The 15,985-nt window shown below is 49.1% G+C and overlaps 3 protein-coding genes across 7 annotated transcripts; 2 read left to right on the top strand and 1 right to left on the bottom strand.

The window, feature by feature from the left end:
- The first annotated feature begins 43 nt into the window (after positions 1-43).
- Naxe (NAD(P)HX epimerase) lies at positions 44-1,083 on the top strand. The gene is made up of 2 exons (XM_001354385.4): positions 44-744; positions 804-1,083. The coding sequence occupies exons 1-2, from the start codon at positions 98-100 to the stop codon at positions 1,021-1,023; spliced, it is 867 nt and encodes a 288-aa protein (XP_001354421.4). The 5' UTR covers positions 44-97; the 3' UTR covers positions 1,024-1,083.
- Positions 1,031-2,689, bottom strand: LOC4814394 (RNA-binding protein NOB1). Its single transcript, XM_001354384.4, has 2 exons — positions 2,525-2,689; positions 1,031-2,461 (listed from the first exon to the last, which is right to left on the bottom strand). The coding sequence occupies exons 1-2, from the start codon at positions 2,597-2,599 to the stop codon at positions 1,136-1,138; spliced, it is 1,401 nt and encodes a 466-aa protein (XP_001354420.3). The 5' UTR covers positions 2,600-2,689; the 3' UTR covers positions 1,031-1,135.
- A 230-nt stretch (positions 2,690-2,919) lies between these two features.
- On the top strand, positions 2,920-15,864 carry ZAP3. 5 transcript variants are annotated; one of them, XM_033384499.1, is made up of 13 exons: positions 2,920-3,066; positions 3,162-3,568; positions 3,643-4,307; positions 7,017-7,619; positions 11,271-11,910; positions 12,001-12,074; positions 12,152-12,683; positions 12,783-12,971; positions 13,029-13,217; positions 13,898-14,089; positions 14,246-14,297; positions 14,371-14,486; positions 15,201-15,864. In XM_033384499.1, exons 2-13 carry the CDS (start codon positions 3,185-3,187, stop codon positions 15,360-15,362), a joined length of 3,798 nt encoding a protein of 1,265 aa, XP_033240390.1. In that variant the 5' UTR covers positions 2,920-3,066; positions 3,162-3,184; the 3' UTR covers positions 15,363-15,864. The 5 variants fall into 5 exon arrangements, with proteins under 5 accessions (XP_033240390.1, XP_001354419.3, XP_015042258.2 ...); XM_001354383.4 differs by having other exon boundaries at positions 2,921-3,066; positions 3,643-7,619; positions 15,201-15,859; XM_033384498.1 differs by having other exon boundaries at positions 2,928-3,568; positions 3,643-7,619; positions 15,201-15,859.
- Positions 15,865-15,985: the final 121 nt, after the last annotated feature.

Genomic DNA, 15,985 nt, shown 5'->3' with positions numbered 1-15,985 from the left:
GTCTTTGTTCCAGCTGCATAGCGATGTAATTTTAATAATAGTTAATATTTTGTTTGTAATTTTTCAATTATTTAAGTACTAAATTAACTGAGGAAATATGCGCTTGCCTAGCTGGCAATGTCTCCGGTGGAATGGATGCATCCCAAGGACTTGTCAACTGCTTTGGCGTAGAAAAAACACGCAAAGCCGGTTGCCATTCTCGCCTTTTGCAATTATCGAAAAGCAACAGCAACGACAAAACCAACAATTAAAACGTCATTTCAGCTTGCAATCTTGCAAAAATATGGTCAAGTATCTGAGTCAAAGCGAGGCCATCGAACTGGATCTCGATCTGTTCGAGATGTTCCATGTGGGTCAGCTAATGGAACTGGCCGGATTAAGCTGTGCCGATGCCGTGGCCGAGTGCTTTCCCGCCCAGACCCATCCGCGAGTGTTGGTCGTCTGTGGGCCAGGAAACAATGGGGGCGATGGTCTGGTCTGTGCCCGGCATCTGTCGTTGATGGGCTACCAGCCGACCGTTTACTATCCAAAACCCACACTGATGTCGCTGTACGAGAATCTGACCAATCAGTGCCACCACATGGAGATACCCAGCGTTAAAAAGTGCCCCTCTGTGTCAGATGCCGAGGAGGACTATGACCTGATCTTGGATGCCCTGTTTGGCTTCGGCTTCAAGCCGCCGGTACGCGAAGATTTTGTGCCCCTGGTAAAGATGATGCAGGAAACAAAGGTGCCAATAGCCAGGTGAGAATGCAGCAGCAGCTTCTTTAGAGATCTGTAATGGGTCTCTTTGTTTGTCGCAGTGTGGACATACCCAGCGGCTGGGATGTGGAGAAGGGCAAGCAGAGCGAGTGCGACTTTGAACCGAAGCTGCTCATCTCCTTGACGGCCCCCAAGCTCTGTGCAGAGCACTTCAAAGGAGAGCATCACTACTTGGGCGGACGCTTTGTGCCGCCCGCCCTTCAGCGTAAATACCAGCTCAATCTGCCAGACTACGGCTCCAAGCTGGTTGTCAGGCTGTAAGTGTGTGTGTGTTTGTAGAACGCGTTTAATCTCGAAATAAACACAGATTACACGGATTAATGGAAAGCTTATGCTATGGACCCCTCCCTGACACCCCGACCCTGATCCCCCGCTACTTGTAGAGACGATTGTAGTGCTTGCGACGACGATCTTCCTCAAAGTTGTTGTTTCGCGCCCACTCCTTGAGATTGCCCTTGGAGCGGAGCATGGCCGACTTGGAGTCGACGTCGCGGAGGACGAATGGCGAGTAGCCGGCTATGTAGTCCTCGTCCATGGCATTGGTCTTCGTTTTGGCCACGCGCGACGGCATTTGGCGCGGCATGGGCTGGTCCTCGAATAGAATGGGATTCCGCGAATGCTTGCCGCCTTGGAATTTGGGCAGGCTCTGGTTCTTGTACTTGGACGTCAGGGGGCGACGCGTATTGATGTGGATCACCTGCTTCCCGTTCTCATCCAGGCTGACGGCGACGCGCTTGAGCGTCTTGTTGCCGCAGTTCGGACAGAAGACTTTGGTCATGATGCTGGTGGTCTTGAAGCAGGCGTAGCAGCGGAGGATATACGTGCGCAGCTGCTTGATGATGCGCCCATTGAGGGCGGCCAAGTTCAGATTCATTTGCTTGAGCACATTCTGAATGGCATAATCTGTTGTCATGCAGGCCACCAGGGGCACCGCATCGGACTCCACCTTGCCCTCGAGTGCCTTCTTGGCGCTCCTGATGTTCGAGTGGGTGATCCAGCCGTCGTCGCCGACGTCATCGTCCTGATTGCTGTTGGAGGATTGCTGTTCCGGTTCTTGCTCCGATTCATCCTCTTCTGTCTGGGCCTGGGCCACAAGGAGATCGTACTCCGGGGCGTCGGAATCACAGCTCAATTGCTCCAGCAGCTTCTTCAGCTCCTCCTCGGAGATGTCATCCTCCTTTGTCTCGGGGGGATTTTCGGTGGGCAGCGCCAATCCGTTGATCTGAGCCTCAATGGCAGCTTTTACGTTATCTACAGACTTTTCCTTATCTACATCCTCATTATCCTCATCCTCATCCACATCCTCAACATCTTCATCATCGTCGTCCTCATCGCCTTCCCCTTCTTCGCCTTCGGGCATGTACCAACCCACAAGACGCTTATTGTTGGCCTCCTGCATTTCTTTGGGCTCCTCCTTGGAGGCAATGGTCTGGGCCATCACTGGCTCTTTGCGCAGATGCTCTGTGCCCACATTGTCGCTCTCCAGCTCGTACGAGAGGGCGATCACCTTCAGATCGATGCCAGAGAGGCTGGCATAGTCGCCCGTCTTCTTGGCGAACTCCACACAGTGCTTGACGCTTTCGGGTCGCGGTTCACGCACCTCCAGGCCAAAGGGCAGCACACAGAGGCGCCGTATCTGGCGTTTATTGCGCACCTCGGCCACCACATCGGGCACAGTGAGAACACACTCGGCGTATTCCTGGTAACGAACGGATTTAATGATTGGTTACAGCGTTATTGTTTGATCTCGCAGTCGACTTACATTCAGGGGAACTGCATTGATGAATGCTGTGGTATCCGCTACCATATATTTGATCTTTCCATTTGTTTCGCTCATTTTAATTGCGATTTGTCTTCACATATGAAATATAAATAAAAAGAAAACAGCACGTGTCGCGCTCTGCTATCGATAGTGATGGCCATAAGTATCGCTGCCATGCGATAGATTTCTTTGTGCATTGAATATTACAAATTATACAATTTAACGATAATATGGAAAGTAATAACATATTAAATGTTAAGTATTTAATTATATCAACACGTATAGGACTCGATGGTTTAGCGGCTAGTCGGATGGTCGAGCTGCTATCGATATAAGACAATAAATATTTTTTTATGTTCTAACCCGATAGCCAATATCATTATCGATATCTCTTATTGATATCGTATGCGTATTGCGGTAATCGAACTTTCCGAACCACATCTCTAATTTTCAAGCCAAAAATGGCGAAGTGTGTGGAATTTTTACTTTTTCTTCAGTTCGGAAATTAGTTTTGTTGCAAATTACATAAAAAAAACATTGGGGTAAGTTAAGTGATGACTAAAATGTATTTGGAGCACATGTACAATCAGTAGACAATAACATAATGCGAAAAAACCCATTTCCTTGCGACCTAAAGAGTGAAAAAAAAGAGGAGTGAGAATGTGGAACCAATGGCCTGCAGTAGCGGCTTTGGTGCCAGGCGCCGTGCCAATGGCTGCACCACCCCAGCCCTCGGTACCGCCACCTCTGCCCGACGCACCGCCACCGCCGCCGCCCGCCGAGCAGCCATCCACAGTCACCTCGGTGGTGCCCGGCGGCGTCGCTGTTGCCGCCGCCGCTGAACCAGTCACCATGCCTGCGGCACTTGGAGGCAACCCCTACAGCACAGCTGGCCAAACGGCCACCAACCCCTATGAACAGTACACGGCTGCACAGTACGCGGCCATGACCCCCGAGCAGCAGTATGCGCTGCAGCACCACTGGCATCAGTGGCAGACCTACCAGCAGGAGTATGCCAAGTGGCATGCCCAATACGGCGAGCAGGTGTGTGACCTACTACTGCCCCCCTTGTGGAGGATTCCCCTTTTAATTCGTTTCGTTTGCTTGTGTTCTTCCAGTACAAACGGGAGATGGCTGCCGCAGCAGCTGGTGGTGCAAATCCCACGGCCGTAACTGCCGTCGCTGTCGCACCAGCGCCCGTAGCAGCAGCAGCAGCTGTCGTGATGCCCACCGCTGTGGCAGTACAGCCGGGAGTGCAGGGCTATCCCCCGGCACAACAGACATACTACCAGGCTCCGCCGGCGGTGGCTCCAGTGCCCGTTCAAGTGCCCCCCAATCCAGCGGTAGCTGGAATGCCGGGCAAGATTATGGCCCAGCCGCAGATGTACAGCCAACCACCGCCGCCGCCACCGCAGAAGAATGCCCATCCCGGAGGCTACATGCAGCAGCCGCAGCACCAGCAGCAGCATCAGGCAAATCCCAATATGTGGCCCAACGTCCCACCGGCGGCACAGCAGCAGCAGCATCTCCAGCAACCACCGCCGGCGTCTCATTACAACCAAATGGCACAGCCACAGCCACAGATAAGAGGCTACAGTCAGCCACCCAACGAGATGCAGGGCAACATGAATCCCTTTCCCAATCTGCAGCAGCCGCCGCCTGCATTTATGGGCGCTGATCCCAAGATGCGCCAGCCGCCGCCCAATGCCATGGAGAACCAATGGAACCAGCAGCAGCATCAGCCTCCGCAACGTAATGCACCACGGTGGGAGGGGCCCACAGATGGACCTGGACCAGGCCCAGGTCAAGGTCCAGGTCTCGGTCCAGGTCCAGGTCCCGGTCCCGTAGGACCCGCCAGATGGGAGGGACCTCCCCCATCTGGAGGGAATGCAAACAATCGCTGGAATTCCGGAGCGCCTCCACCTGCCGCCGATACAAACAGACGCTGGGACGGACCCCCGCCTCCGCAGGGTGGGGATGGCAACAATCGCTGGAGCGGACCGCCGCCGTCGTCCTCGGCTGAGGCTAATCGGGGACGCTGGGATGGACCACCCCCATCTATGCAGGACAAACAGCAGGAGCAGCAGCAGCAACAGCCGCCGGGGGGCAGCAGCAACAATCAGCGGATGAATCGTTGGTCTACGAGTAATCCCGATATGGAGCAGCGTCATGGAAATAAATCGAACCCGAATTTCCAGCGCAAGGGCTGGAGCGATGGACCTGGGCAGCAGGCGGGAGGAGGAGGAGATGGCCCTGCCGCGCAGCGCGGCCAGAATCCTTTTACACAGAATTCTGGACAGGAGTTTCTCTCAAATCAAGAAGGATTTAGCGGTGGTCGCGGCGGAGGCCCACCTGGACCTGGACCTGGACGATCGATTGCTGGAAATTCCGGCGGCGTTGGCGGAAACTCGGGAAACTTTGGCAATAGCCCCGGAGGAGGAGGAGGATCGAACTTTAATAACAACAACAGCTATGGCGGTGGCGCTGGCGGAGGAGTTCCCGATAATTCTGGGAGCTTTGGCAACAATTATGGGGCAAACAACCGCCGTGGTCCTCCGCCCAACAACAACAACAATGCGGGACGCTGGGAGAATCAGGGATACATCGAAGAGAGAGGTGCCAACAGCGATGGCGGTGGCCAGAATCGTGGAAACTTTGGTCAAAGGAACAGCAACAACAACAACAATCCACAGCAGCAGCAGCATCCACGTGGAGGTGGAGGAGGCGGAGGCGGACCAGGAGGAGGAGCTCCTGCTGGGCCAGATCTGGATGAGGCGAGCTTCGATCGTTTGTTCGATCAGTGGGAGCAGCAGTTCGAGGACTGGAAACGGGCCAATGCCAATCATCCGGATCGCGACGAGTACCGTCGCTACGAGGAGGAGTTTGAGAAGCAGCGCCGTCGCATTGCCGAGCGACGCGAGCAGATGCGTCGTCGCCGTCAGGCTCAAGAGAGTGGAGGTCCAGGAGGAGGAGGAGGTGGCCCAGATGGTCCACCAGTCGGACCAATGGGCAGCAAAGATCCCATCGAAGACATGGAAGACGGTGGCGGACGCTTCCGTGGTGGATCCTTTGAGGGTCCAAACAGAGGTGATCCTGGAATGGACGGACAGGGACACGGACCAGGTCCTGCTTTTGAGAGAGAACCCTTTGGAGCTCGAGGACCTGGACCTGCCTTTGATGGTCCCAATCGCGGTGGTCCTGGACCTGGAGCTGGCGGTAGACCTGGCTTCGGCGGCAGACCTGGTCCATTCCCAGGCGGGAATCACGAGCAGCGTCGTGAGCAGGAGACCCAGCAGCAGCCGCCGCCCATGCGCCGGGAACATGTCGTGGAGCCTCCCATGGCGCTGAAGATTGGATCTCCACAGAAGCAGTTGTCGCCCAAGAAGCCCCTAGAGCATCAGCAGCAGCAGCAGCAACAGCAGCAGCATCAGCATCAGCAGAAGAGCAAGCCTTCGTCTGCGCCTACTCCTGGACCTGTACCAATGTCTAATCTTGGCAAGCGGCGGTTCGAGGGTGCCGCTGCCACCTCCACACCGGCGAAGCAAACCAAAGAGGAGGAGAATATTCTCACCATTTCACTGGACGATGACGACGACGATGATGAGCCAGAGCCAGACTCGGAGCTGGTGGACACGCCCATGACAAGCATATTCAAGAAGAGCGATGGCATCCCCGGGCTCGATCTGGTCGAGGACGGCGCCAAGCCGGGCGTCGGCGGAGGTGCCGCAGATGACAACAAGAAGATCCCGTCGCTGTTCGATGTGGTCATCAAGAACCCTGGTGATCAGGCAGCAGCCGTCGTCGGCGCTGCTTCGGCAGCCGTGAACGAAGGAGTCCCCTCCGCTGCTGAGGCCGACGCCAAGCAGACGGCGGACGAATCTCTGCCGGCGAATGTGTCCATTGCCCTCAAGGATCCCAATTTCATCAACAATCTCACACAGGCAGTGGCCAAGGCCCAGGAGCGGATGAGCGAGAAGGGCGGTGCAGGAGCAGGAGCAGGAGCCAACGATTCATCGGAGGCAGGAAGCGCCGGCAATAAGGGACGGCCCTTGTCCTTTGCCGAATGGCAGCGCAAGAAGAAAGTCCATTCCCATTCGCAGTCTCAATCGCCGGGGAATGTGGACAAGCTCTCGCAGGACTCCAGGGAGTCGATGATGAGTCGCGATAGCGGTGGCGATGCCGGGGACGCACGCAGCCGTAGCCGTGGACCCTTGGACATGGATGATCAGCATTCTCGGCTGCATCGTGGATTTGGTGGCGATGGTACCGGTCCTCATTCCGGTCCTGGTACTGGCTTTCGAGATGGCCCCGGGCCCTTTGGTCCCAATCAAATGAATCAAATGGGACCCGGGCAGGTTCCGGGCGATAATTTCACGGACTTTAGCAAGAACTTCGATGGAAATGGTCCCCCCGGCTTCGGGCCGAATGGCAGGAATTTCGGACCTGGACACGGAACTGGACATGGACCTGGACCTGGACCAGGACCTGGACCTGGACCTGGACCTGGACTTGGACCCAACTTTGGCCCTAATGGCGGCCGCAATTTCGGTCCAAACGGTGGCCCACATCCGCCCTTTGGTCCTGGAGGACCCAACTTTGGTCCCAATGGCCCCAACTTTAGACCGAATTTTGGCCCCAATAATGGACCAAATGGTCCGAACTTTGGTCCTAATTTCGGACCCAATTTCGGGCCCCACAATCGCGGAGGCGGTGGCGGTGGGCCTGGACCCGGACCCGGACCTGGACCCAATTTTGGTCCGAAGTTCCGTGGACCTGGCCCTGGACTCGGCCATGACTCGGGACCGTTTAATCCATTTGGCTTTGGTGGAGGCCCTGGTGGTCCTGGAGGTCCTGGACCCAACTTTGGAGGAGGACCCAACTTCGGTGGAGGACCTGGAGGACCCCCGAATAATCCCAACAATAGTGATAATCCATTCCGGCGCAACTCCGGTCCACCGATGCCCAATTTTGACGAGGACCTGGGCGGAGGTCCTCCGCGCAATCGTCGAAACTTTGGACCAGGACCAGGACCAGGCAGTGGAGGCCTAGGCGGAAACATGATGAACTTTGGAAACCGGAAACCATGGGATGACGGGTATGTGTCCAAAAATAGAACACTCTAGAACTCTTAACATTTTATGAATAACTCTTCTCTTAACGCAAAATCAAACATCAGAATACTTTGATCTCTTGTGCGTAAAAAATCAAAATGCTAATGCTAAAAAATACCCTTCAAGAAGGGCTATCATATCCCTCTGCTTCCCCGACAGACCGAGCGTCTTGTCTGTTCGCTGAGTCTTTCTCTGATGAATCGTTAAAGGGATCTCTTGTTGCATCCACCTGCCATTTTAATCTATAAGAAATCCTTTGAATTACAATTAGGTGTTGGGAATACTTTCTTCCACTTTTGGACTTGACTCTTGAGGGATAAAATAGCTGGGAATATTGAATAGCTGGGAATAATTATGGTATTACGTGAAATGAAAGACAGAGTGAGATTTTCTCATGTACTTAATCTTTATAAAGATACGATTGACTTCAGCAAAAGCTACTTATGACGCGAATCTCGAACGAAGGGCGCTGCTGCATTCTCCTTTTTGCGGAAATGTCTTTTTTTCTTTAAGCTTAATACTGAAATTTAGACAAGATCTAATCTCAAATTTGTCCGATCATAAAAGACTAGTTTATTCCGAAAAAATACCAGACAATACCACACATAACTATTAGCTTATTTCGAAAAATTTTAGACTTAAATATTAGTTTATTCCTGAAAAATACCAGATAAATACCACACTTAAATACCACTCAGACTACTATTTACGAAGTAATATTACAAAAATAACAAACTTAAATACTAGCTTATTCCGGAAAAACACCAGATAAATACCACTCTTAAATACCATTTTATTTCCGAATAAATACCGGGGCGTTACCAGGCGTTTTTAAGATCTTTCTTCCCATCGAGTCCCCGTCGTTTTGTCGTCGTTTGACCTTCCTCAATCCTCCCCTTCCAACACCACCACTCCCCTCCCTGTCGCTCTCTTTATCTGTCTTTCTCTCTCTCTGTCTGTTTGTGCTCTCTCTCTCTGTCCCCCCAAAAATCCTTTAATGTAGATTATGTGCAGGCGATATGTTTTTTTCTAGTTATCGTTAATGCTGGAATTTATATTCCATACCCGTTTTCTCTTCTTCTCTTCTACTTCTATGCAACTGAAAAAAAATCCGAAATACGAAACGAAACAAAAAAAAATATACCACACAAAACTTTTGTTAAAAATACCAAAAAAAAAAAAACAAACAAAAAAAAACGAAAAAATAATGAAATATGGTATTGATTGTTGGGTTGGTGGGTGAATCGATCGATGCATCCTGACATCCATGCGATTCCATACGATCCCATGCGGTCCCAAACGATGAATGAATGGTGTCTTGTGGTGTCCGCGTGGTCTGAGCAGCGGTCAAGTCCAAGCAAAATTCAAAAACAGGACCAATAGAAACGTCCAGCAGCAGCAGAAGCAGCGCAGGATCTAGGAGTAGGAGAGAGAGTATTAGAGAAGGAAGCAGTGAAGAAGCGGCAGTGGGGATGGAGGATCAGGCCCTCTGAACCCCCAGCCTCTCAGTCCCAGCCTCAGCCTCAGAGCTTCCTCTTCTACTTCTGCAGACCTTATGAAGATCGAAAAATCGAAACCACACACATAGCACTATATAGAGCTATATAGTAGATTAATTCAGCAATTAAGCACACACACACACCAAGTAAACATCCTCCAAGAAAACAAAAACACAACAGAACAGAAACAGAGATCTAGACCTCTAGCATATCCTTAATTGGTCCCAAAAAGAGTTTGAAAAAAAAACAACAAAAACAATTAACATCCAAAATGAATTGGTTTATAAAACAATTGTATTTTCTTTGTAACAATTCCGCCTTGTTAAATACCTAACCTACCTTTTTTCGTATTTTTGTTTCGTTTCCTCGAAACGTTTTGCCTTCTCTTCAAACTCTGACTCTCTCTCACTCTCTCTTCACTCTATCTCTGTATCTGACTCGAAGTTTTTGAAAGTTAAAAGTTGTGCAAGTCGAAAATGATATATTTAATATATATACCAATAAAAGAACATCAAACTAAATCAATGTTGGAGATTAAGGTTGGAATTAAACCCAGAATAACACCAGAGAAAACTGTCCGATGTCGATTCAGTCTGTCAGTCCGTTTATTCTATCTATCTATCTATCTATCTATCTATCTATCTTTCAATGTATATATCATATAATGCTGAAACCCCAGTCTTTTCTATTCTTTGGTATCGTTTACATCAATAGCAAAAGTACCAGTGTCCAGTGTCGTCTGGGGTCGGTCTGCTGTTTACAAATTAAAATTACAAAACAGAGAGGTGTACAGTGGGGTGTACAGTGCGTTTGATAGTCGCTAGGGCAAAATAGAACTCTTCTAAATGAAAGATCAGATGAACTGCAAATAAGAAACCATAAATATAGATAGCCCTAGAACCCCACGCCATATACTATTATTGCCAGACCGATATTAATTTTTTTTGATTAACGATAGACGATATATGAACGATGAACGATAGATGGATGATTAATAATTAAGATATTCGAACAATGTGTTCGATCGATAGCTTAAAGATTTACAATATTCACAATATATACGGTATTTATGCGTTTTTTATTGGATGCGATACAAAACAGAACACACACAGAACGTTTCGGTAACCGTTCGATAAATTTAATAAATTCGATAATTGATATGGATTTTATTGTCGATAACTCGTCTCTCCCAATCTCAGTCTATCTGTCTCTCTATATCTAAAATGCAAAAATTGTTTTATCGGTAGCTATCGATAGTTAGCTCAATATTCGATGACTGACCGACCAACAAAAACGTCGATAAGCTGTAAACTACTGTAAAACTCTATAATGTATAAGCCATATGATGTCCCTCCCGTATATACATACACCATTGAAACGCACTGTATGCCTCGAAATTCGAAAGTTTTAAGGAAATCAATAAATAAGGAAATAAATAAAGAGTATGCCGATATGTACAATATGTATTCCTTGTCCTGTCCGCTGATTGATGGAATATGAGGTGTATTGCCTCCTTCCTCCTCTCATAGGGTTATCCAAGAGTCTTAAAGTTTTCCGATTAATTATCGATACACATATTCTCTGTAAGGGGTCCTTGGTGTGGAGGGGCGGGGAGGGAAACATCCACTGAGGGTCCAAATTCGAATATCTTTTATAGAGAGAGGCATTGGTCTCTCCTCTTTGTCCGTGCTTTTTTCTGTGTGAAATTCTCTCTGCAAAGCTTAGGACCTCTGACCTATGACCCGGCCACCCCATGACCCAGCCCCGCACATCTTCAATACGTTTTTTTTTGTTTTGGTAAATTTCAAAGAAAAGTAAAAGTTCAAGTGTTTTTCTTTTGGTTTTTGAAACATTGAAAACAAAAAACCTCAAAAACGAACAAAAAATCGAATTTAAAAAAAACGATAATAATCGATAATCGAAATCCATGAAAAAATCGAAATATCAACAACAACAACAATAAATGCCAACCGAAACACCGTAAAATACCGTTAAAAATACTGCAACAAATACCAACAAAAAATACCGATATTTGATACCGACAATACCACGACCACGCCACTGCGTCCCTTCCACTCACCCACCACGCCCCACGCCCCACCTCTTCCAACACACCACGTTGCCCCCACGTTGCAGACCGGAGCAGCCGCCGCCGCAGCATCCACTAGCACTGGGGCCACAGGGGCCGCCGCCATTCCGCTCTCATTCTCATTCACATTCACGGGTGGAGCCAAACGAGGATCAGGACCAGGACCAGGACGATGACGAACCCGTGTACCGTCCCATGAAGGTGTTCGACTACCAGAACAAGACGCCCGCCCCCAAGGTCATCGACTATGGCCACAAGTCGGCCACAATGGGCGGGGGAGGCGCTGCCTCCTCGATATCATCTGGCGATGGGCTGCCCGAATTTCGGCCCCTGAAGACCTTTGACTATGGACACGCCTCGAGCAATGGCTATGGCCCAGTGGGCGGCAGAATGATGCCAGGACTAGCACCAAGAATGATGGGATCTGGACGCGGAGGCGGACGCGGAGGTGGACGCGGCGGAGCACCGCAAGGAATGGGGATGGGACCAGGATTAGGAATAGGAGTCGGAGCAGCCGGACCCTCAGCTGGAACCGGACTCGGACCCGGACCCGGACCTGGACCTAATGAAAAAGCCTTAAACAAGCGTAACAAAAAAAGAAAGAAACAGTTGCGCCAGCAGGAGCGCCTGCAAATGCATCAGAGTCGTCAGCTTCAAACGATTCCGTCCGAAGAGAGCGATCAGCAGGTAAACCCAAGGGGGTAAGCCCCCCTCCCACATCTCTGATCTATTGATTTGATACCTAATCCGCCGTTTATTCTTCCCCCTTCCTCCTAGACACCTGTCCCACCGCAGGGACAGAACAGTTTGAAGCAGTCCGATGATCTCGAGGATATCTCCGATGGGGAAGAGTAAGTCCCGTTTCACAGACCCACAGGAGCCACGGGAGCCACTATCTAACGTGAATCCGTGCTTGAAATCTTTACAGTAATCTCGTGGAAATGCGCGATGATGAGTCCCTGCCATCGCCGCCATCGATGCACATTAATAATAGCATCTCTTACGGCGGAGAATCCTTCAAGAAGGCCTTCCCCGCCAATCCGCAGCGTCGCATGCTGGGCGAGGCCCCACTGATACCGAAAACAGAACCCATGCCGTCGTCATCGGTGGATGCTCCTTCTGCGCCGCAATCTCTGTTTCCGTCGGAGGCAAAGGCCAATGAGGATGTACCCGCCGGCCATGTCCCTGCCCCACATTTGGAGATGAGTGTGCCCACGAACGAGAATCACAATACCATATCGATCGATGAGATTCTGTTGTCGCCCGGCCGATTGACGCGTCCCAAGCGCATTTGTGTTATCCTACGCGGACCACCGGGCAGCGGCAAGTCCTATGTGGCACGCCTTATCAAGGAAAAGGAGCTGGAAATGGGCGGGGCCACACCGCGTATACTCAGCATCGATGATTACTTCATCATTGAGAATGACTACGAGGAGAAGTGCCCCAAAACGGGGAAGAAGGTGAGTGGGAATCGAGCTCGAGATATTGAATTTAAAGGTGCCTGGTGGCTGGTGCCTGGAATTTTTTATTAATTTCCTTCCCTTGTGCCGCCGCCACAGATACCCAAAAAGGAGCTGCTGTACGAGTACGATGATACCATGGAGGAGACCTACATGCAATACCTGATCAAATCGTTCAAGAAGACGCTTAGCGATAATCTGTACGACTTTATAATTGTGGATTGCAATAACAATTCGCTGCGCACACTCAACGAGTTCTACTGCCATGCAAAGGACTCGAATTTTGTGGTGAGTCCTGGGAAATAGCCATCTATCTGTATATCTGTATATATCCCCTTTTTGTAGCCGTACATTGTGGACCTTCTGTGCGATGTGGAGACTTGTCTGGGACGCAATGCGCACAAGCGCACCACAGAGGAGATCCAGTTGGCGCTGGATAATTGGAACGAGACGCCGCTGCAGTACATCAAGCTGGACGTGGCCACGCTGCTGGAGAATGTGGTCGAGATGGAAGATGTTGAGAATATGGCAACGGTAACTATGCCCTAGAATCATCCGAGGCTCGTGCTCATCGTGTTCTCTCGCGTTGAGCGGGAATGAGAATGATCCTCGTCCTGCAAACTGAGACGGGGCGGGAGGACCGTGGGTCCCTGGCCTGTGCCGGCTGTAGCCTGTAACCACAATCTGTTAAGGATTTCCCACACGTGGCGGCAGGCTACAGGCGCTGCAGGCCAGTGCCCCCGATGCTCTCGCCACCGCCACCGTCGACGCTCAATCTAGTCACTTATGAATACTCGAAAAAAAAAACAAACACATTTTTAACCTTTACTCTGCCCCTCTGTCGTAGAACGGTAGAACAGAAGGGATTATAATTTAGAGATAGAAGCTCTTAGACGTAAGTTTTGTTCTGTGGCATATGTGGAATGCAATGAATATAATTGATTGTTTGATTCTTATGAATATACCGATATTGCGATATGGATATGCGCTCTGTATCGCCAAGATTCTAGCACATAAGTTCTTAAGCGAATGCGAAAGCGACATGACATGACACCATCTATAATTCACTTTAGATCTGTGAATCGAAAACTTATTAATGAATGATCGATCCTATTATTAAGCTCTTTAGTAAAGGCTGCAAATGTGCTGCAAAAAGGCTGAAACACGAACGAAGCGAACGTTTTGTTGATTTATGGCGGCTTCATTTATTTCAGGATGATAATGCCTATAGCGAGGACACTGCTTCGAATGCCACCAATGCCCAGGCATCAGCCACTGGGCTTGTTGGGGATCTTGTGCCCACCGCCGCCGCAAACGCTGCCAGTGCCGTTGCCGTCGCCGTCGCCGCCACTGCCGCTGTCGACGGAACGACAGATGACAGCAACGGCGATGATATCTGCTACGATGTAAGTCTTAAACAATAATAAAAAAAACCAAAAACCAAAAACATACAGTGTGGGGGGGATCCTTTTCCAAACCAACAACAACAACTTTTCCACGTTCTCCCCTTCCTCTACTCCCTCTATTCAATCGGTGGTTCTGTTCCGTGTGGTTCCGTGCAGTTTGGCAATTTGAAAAGCAAGTGGGAAAGCGACAACACCGAGGATAATCTAGGTAAGTCTTGCCTGCCTGCACCCCTGGCCCCTCATAGGTTCTCCTCACTGAATTATCCTGATTATCCTTGTAGCCCGTCTGGACGGCACCATGCGAATCCTGAAGAAAAGCAAGACAGCCAGCATGGCCGAATATCTGCAGCTGGACGATTGGGAGCCACCAAAAACATCAGTCGATGGCAAGAAGCGAGTGAGTTTTGGATAAAGGATAAACGAAGGATACACGTAGATCTCTAGAAGAAGAAGAAAAAAAGCATTAGAAGAAAAGAGATAGAAATAGTAGATGCACAGTACTGTTGTCTCTTCTTGCCATGTTTTACTTAAGCGATTACTATCAAACCTAAAGGATAGTTAGATAATGGTTATAGGAAGTCGTGCCTAAAGTTTAATATCACTTGGTTTTGTAGGAACAAAGATATTTGATATTCGAGGACAGCAGTAGGTGGAGATATTCCATTTTGAGGTAACTCTTATCTAGCTGTGGCTTTGTTATATGAAGTTGTTGTTGTTTATAAGAAGTGATTCCTTGATGTCTGTGACACGCTGTACATTCCATTATATGGGACTCTTCGAGCTGTATGTATTATCCGATTTTAATGGAAATTACTAGACAAGAAGACTTTTAAAATATGGCATTTGTCATACGATTGCACTGAAACTTAAAAGATGAAAAGAAAATTCGATCCTAAAGCAGAGAGATATTTGACTTTAAATATTATACGATTATATTGGAAAAGTTATAGAAAGTTCGATATTAAATATGTCTACGAAATCGTCGCTTAAAGGAATGTAGAATGGGAATATATCCTATAGAGTATTAGCTGGAAATTCTGAAACGTTTCCCTAAATGCACACCAAACCATCTGTTACAAGGACACTTTACTCACTTTCGTCTCCCTTCCAGGTGCGCTGGGCGGACATCGAGGAGAAGCGCGCCCAGGACAAGATGCGTGCCATTGGCTTTGTGGTGGGGCAGACCGATTGGAAGCGCATGATGGATCCCAATGCCGGCAATCGTGCCCTTAACAAAACGAAATACATTGAACGCGTCAAAAAGCGACGCTAGCACAGCGAGACAGCGAGAGAGAGGGAGAAAGAGAGAGACGAAAATGATGATGATGAGTGGCATGAGGGGGGGTCACTCTTTTTTTAATTTTTTTTTTTTTGTCGAAAGTTTTCATTACCTTACCTGGCACGCGACTGCCAAACACGATTGCATTTCCGAATGGAATCATTTAAAAGTGAAAACCCCAAAGTTCTAGTATAATTCTATTGTAAATTTACTTAAATGACGAGTATCTTCCACTACCCATTCGGTATATAATTTGTTTCAGTTTTTAGCAAAACGTAGAAATGATCTTTCTTTGCGATGCGTTTCCGTGTTCGAATGGATAACCCCCATTCGATTAGGTGGCCCCTCCTACCGCACTCCAACAGTGTACACAGCATGTATTTTAATTGTAAATTATAATCTAATATTAAGTTAAAGCAAATGCATTTGGAAAGAAAAACCAACAATATGTATAATAAATGCCATGCATAAACACATCAATGGCCACATAATCCTATTCCCGTTATTTGCCGCGGGTTCAGTGAACTTTTCGTTTTCTGGCGTCTGTCGTCTGTCGTCTGTTCCGCACACGTGGGTTGCGGCAGACAGCTGTTCAATGGGTGTGTGTGTGTGTGTGT

This window comes from Drosophila pseudoobscura, chromosome X (assembly GCF_009870125.1).
Source record: "Drosophila pseudoobscura strain MV-25-SWS-2005 chromosome X, UCI_Dpse_MV25, whole genome shotgun sequence".
In the NCBI taxonomy this organism is placed as follows: domain Eukaryota; kingdom Metazoa; phylum Arthropoda; class Insecta; order Diptera; family Drosophilidae; genus Drosophila; species Drosophila pseudoobscura.
This window is presented reverse-complemented; position numbering and strand designations above follow the sequence as displayed.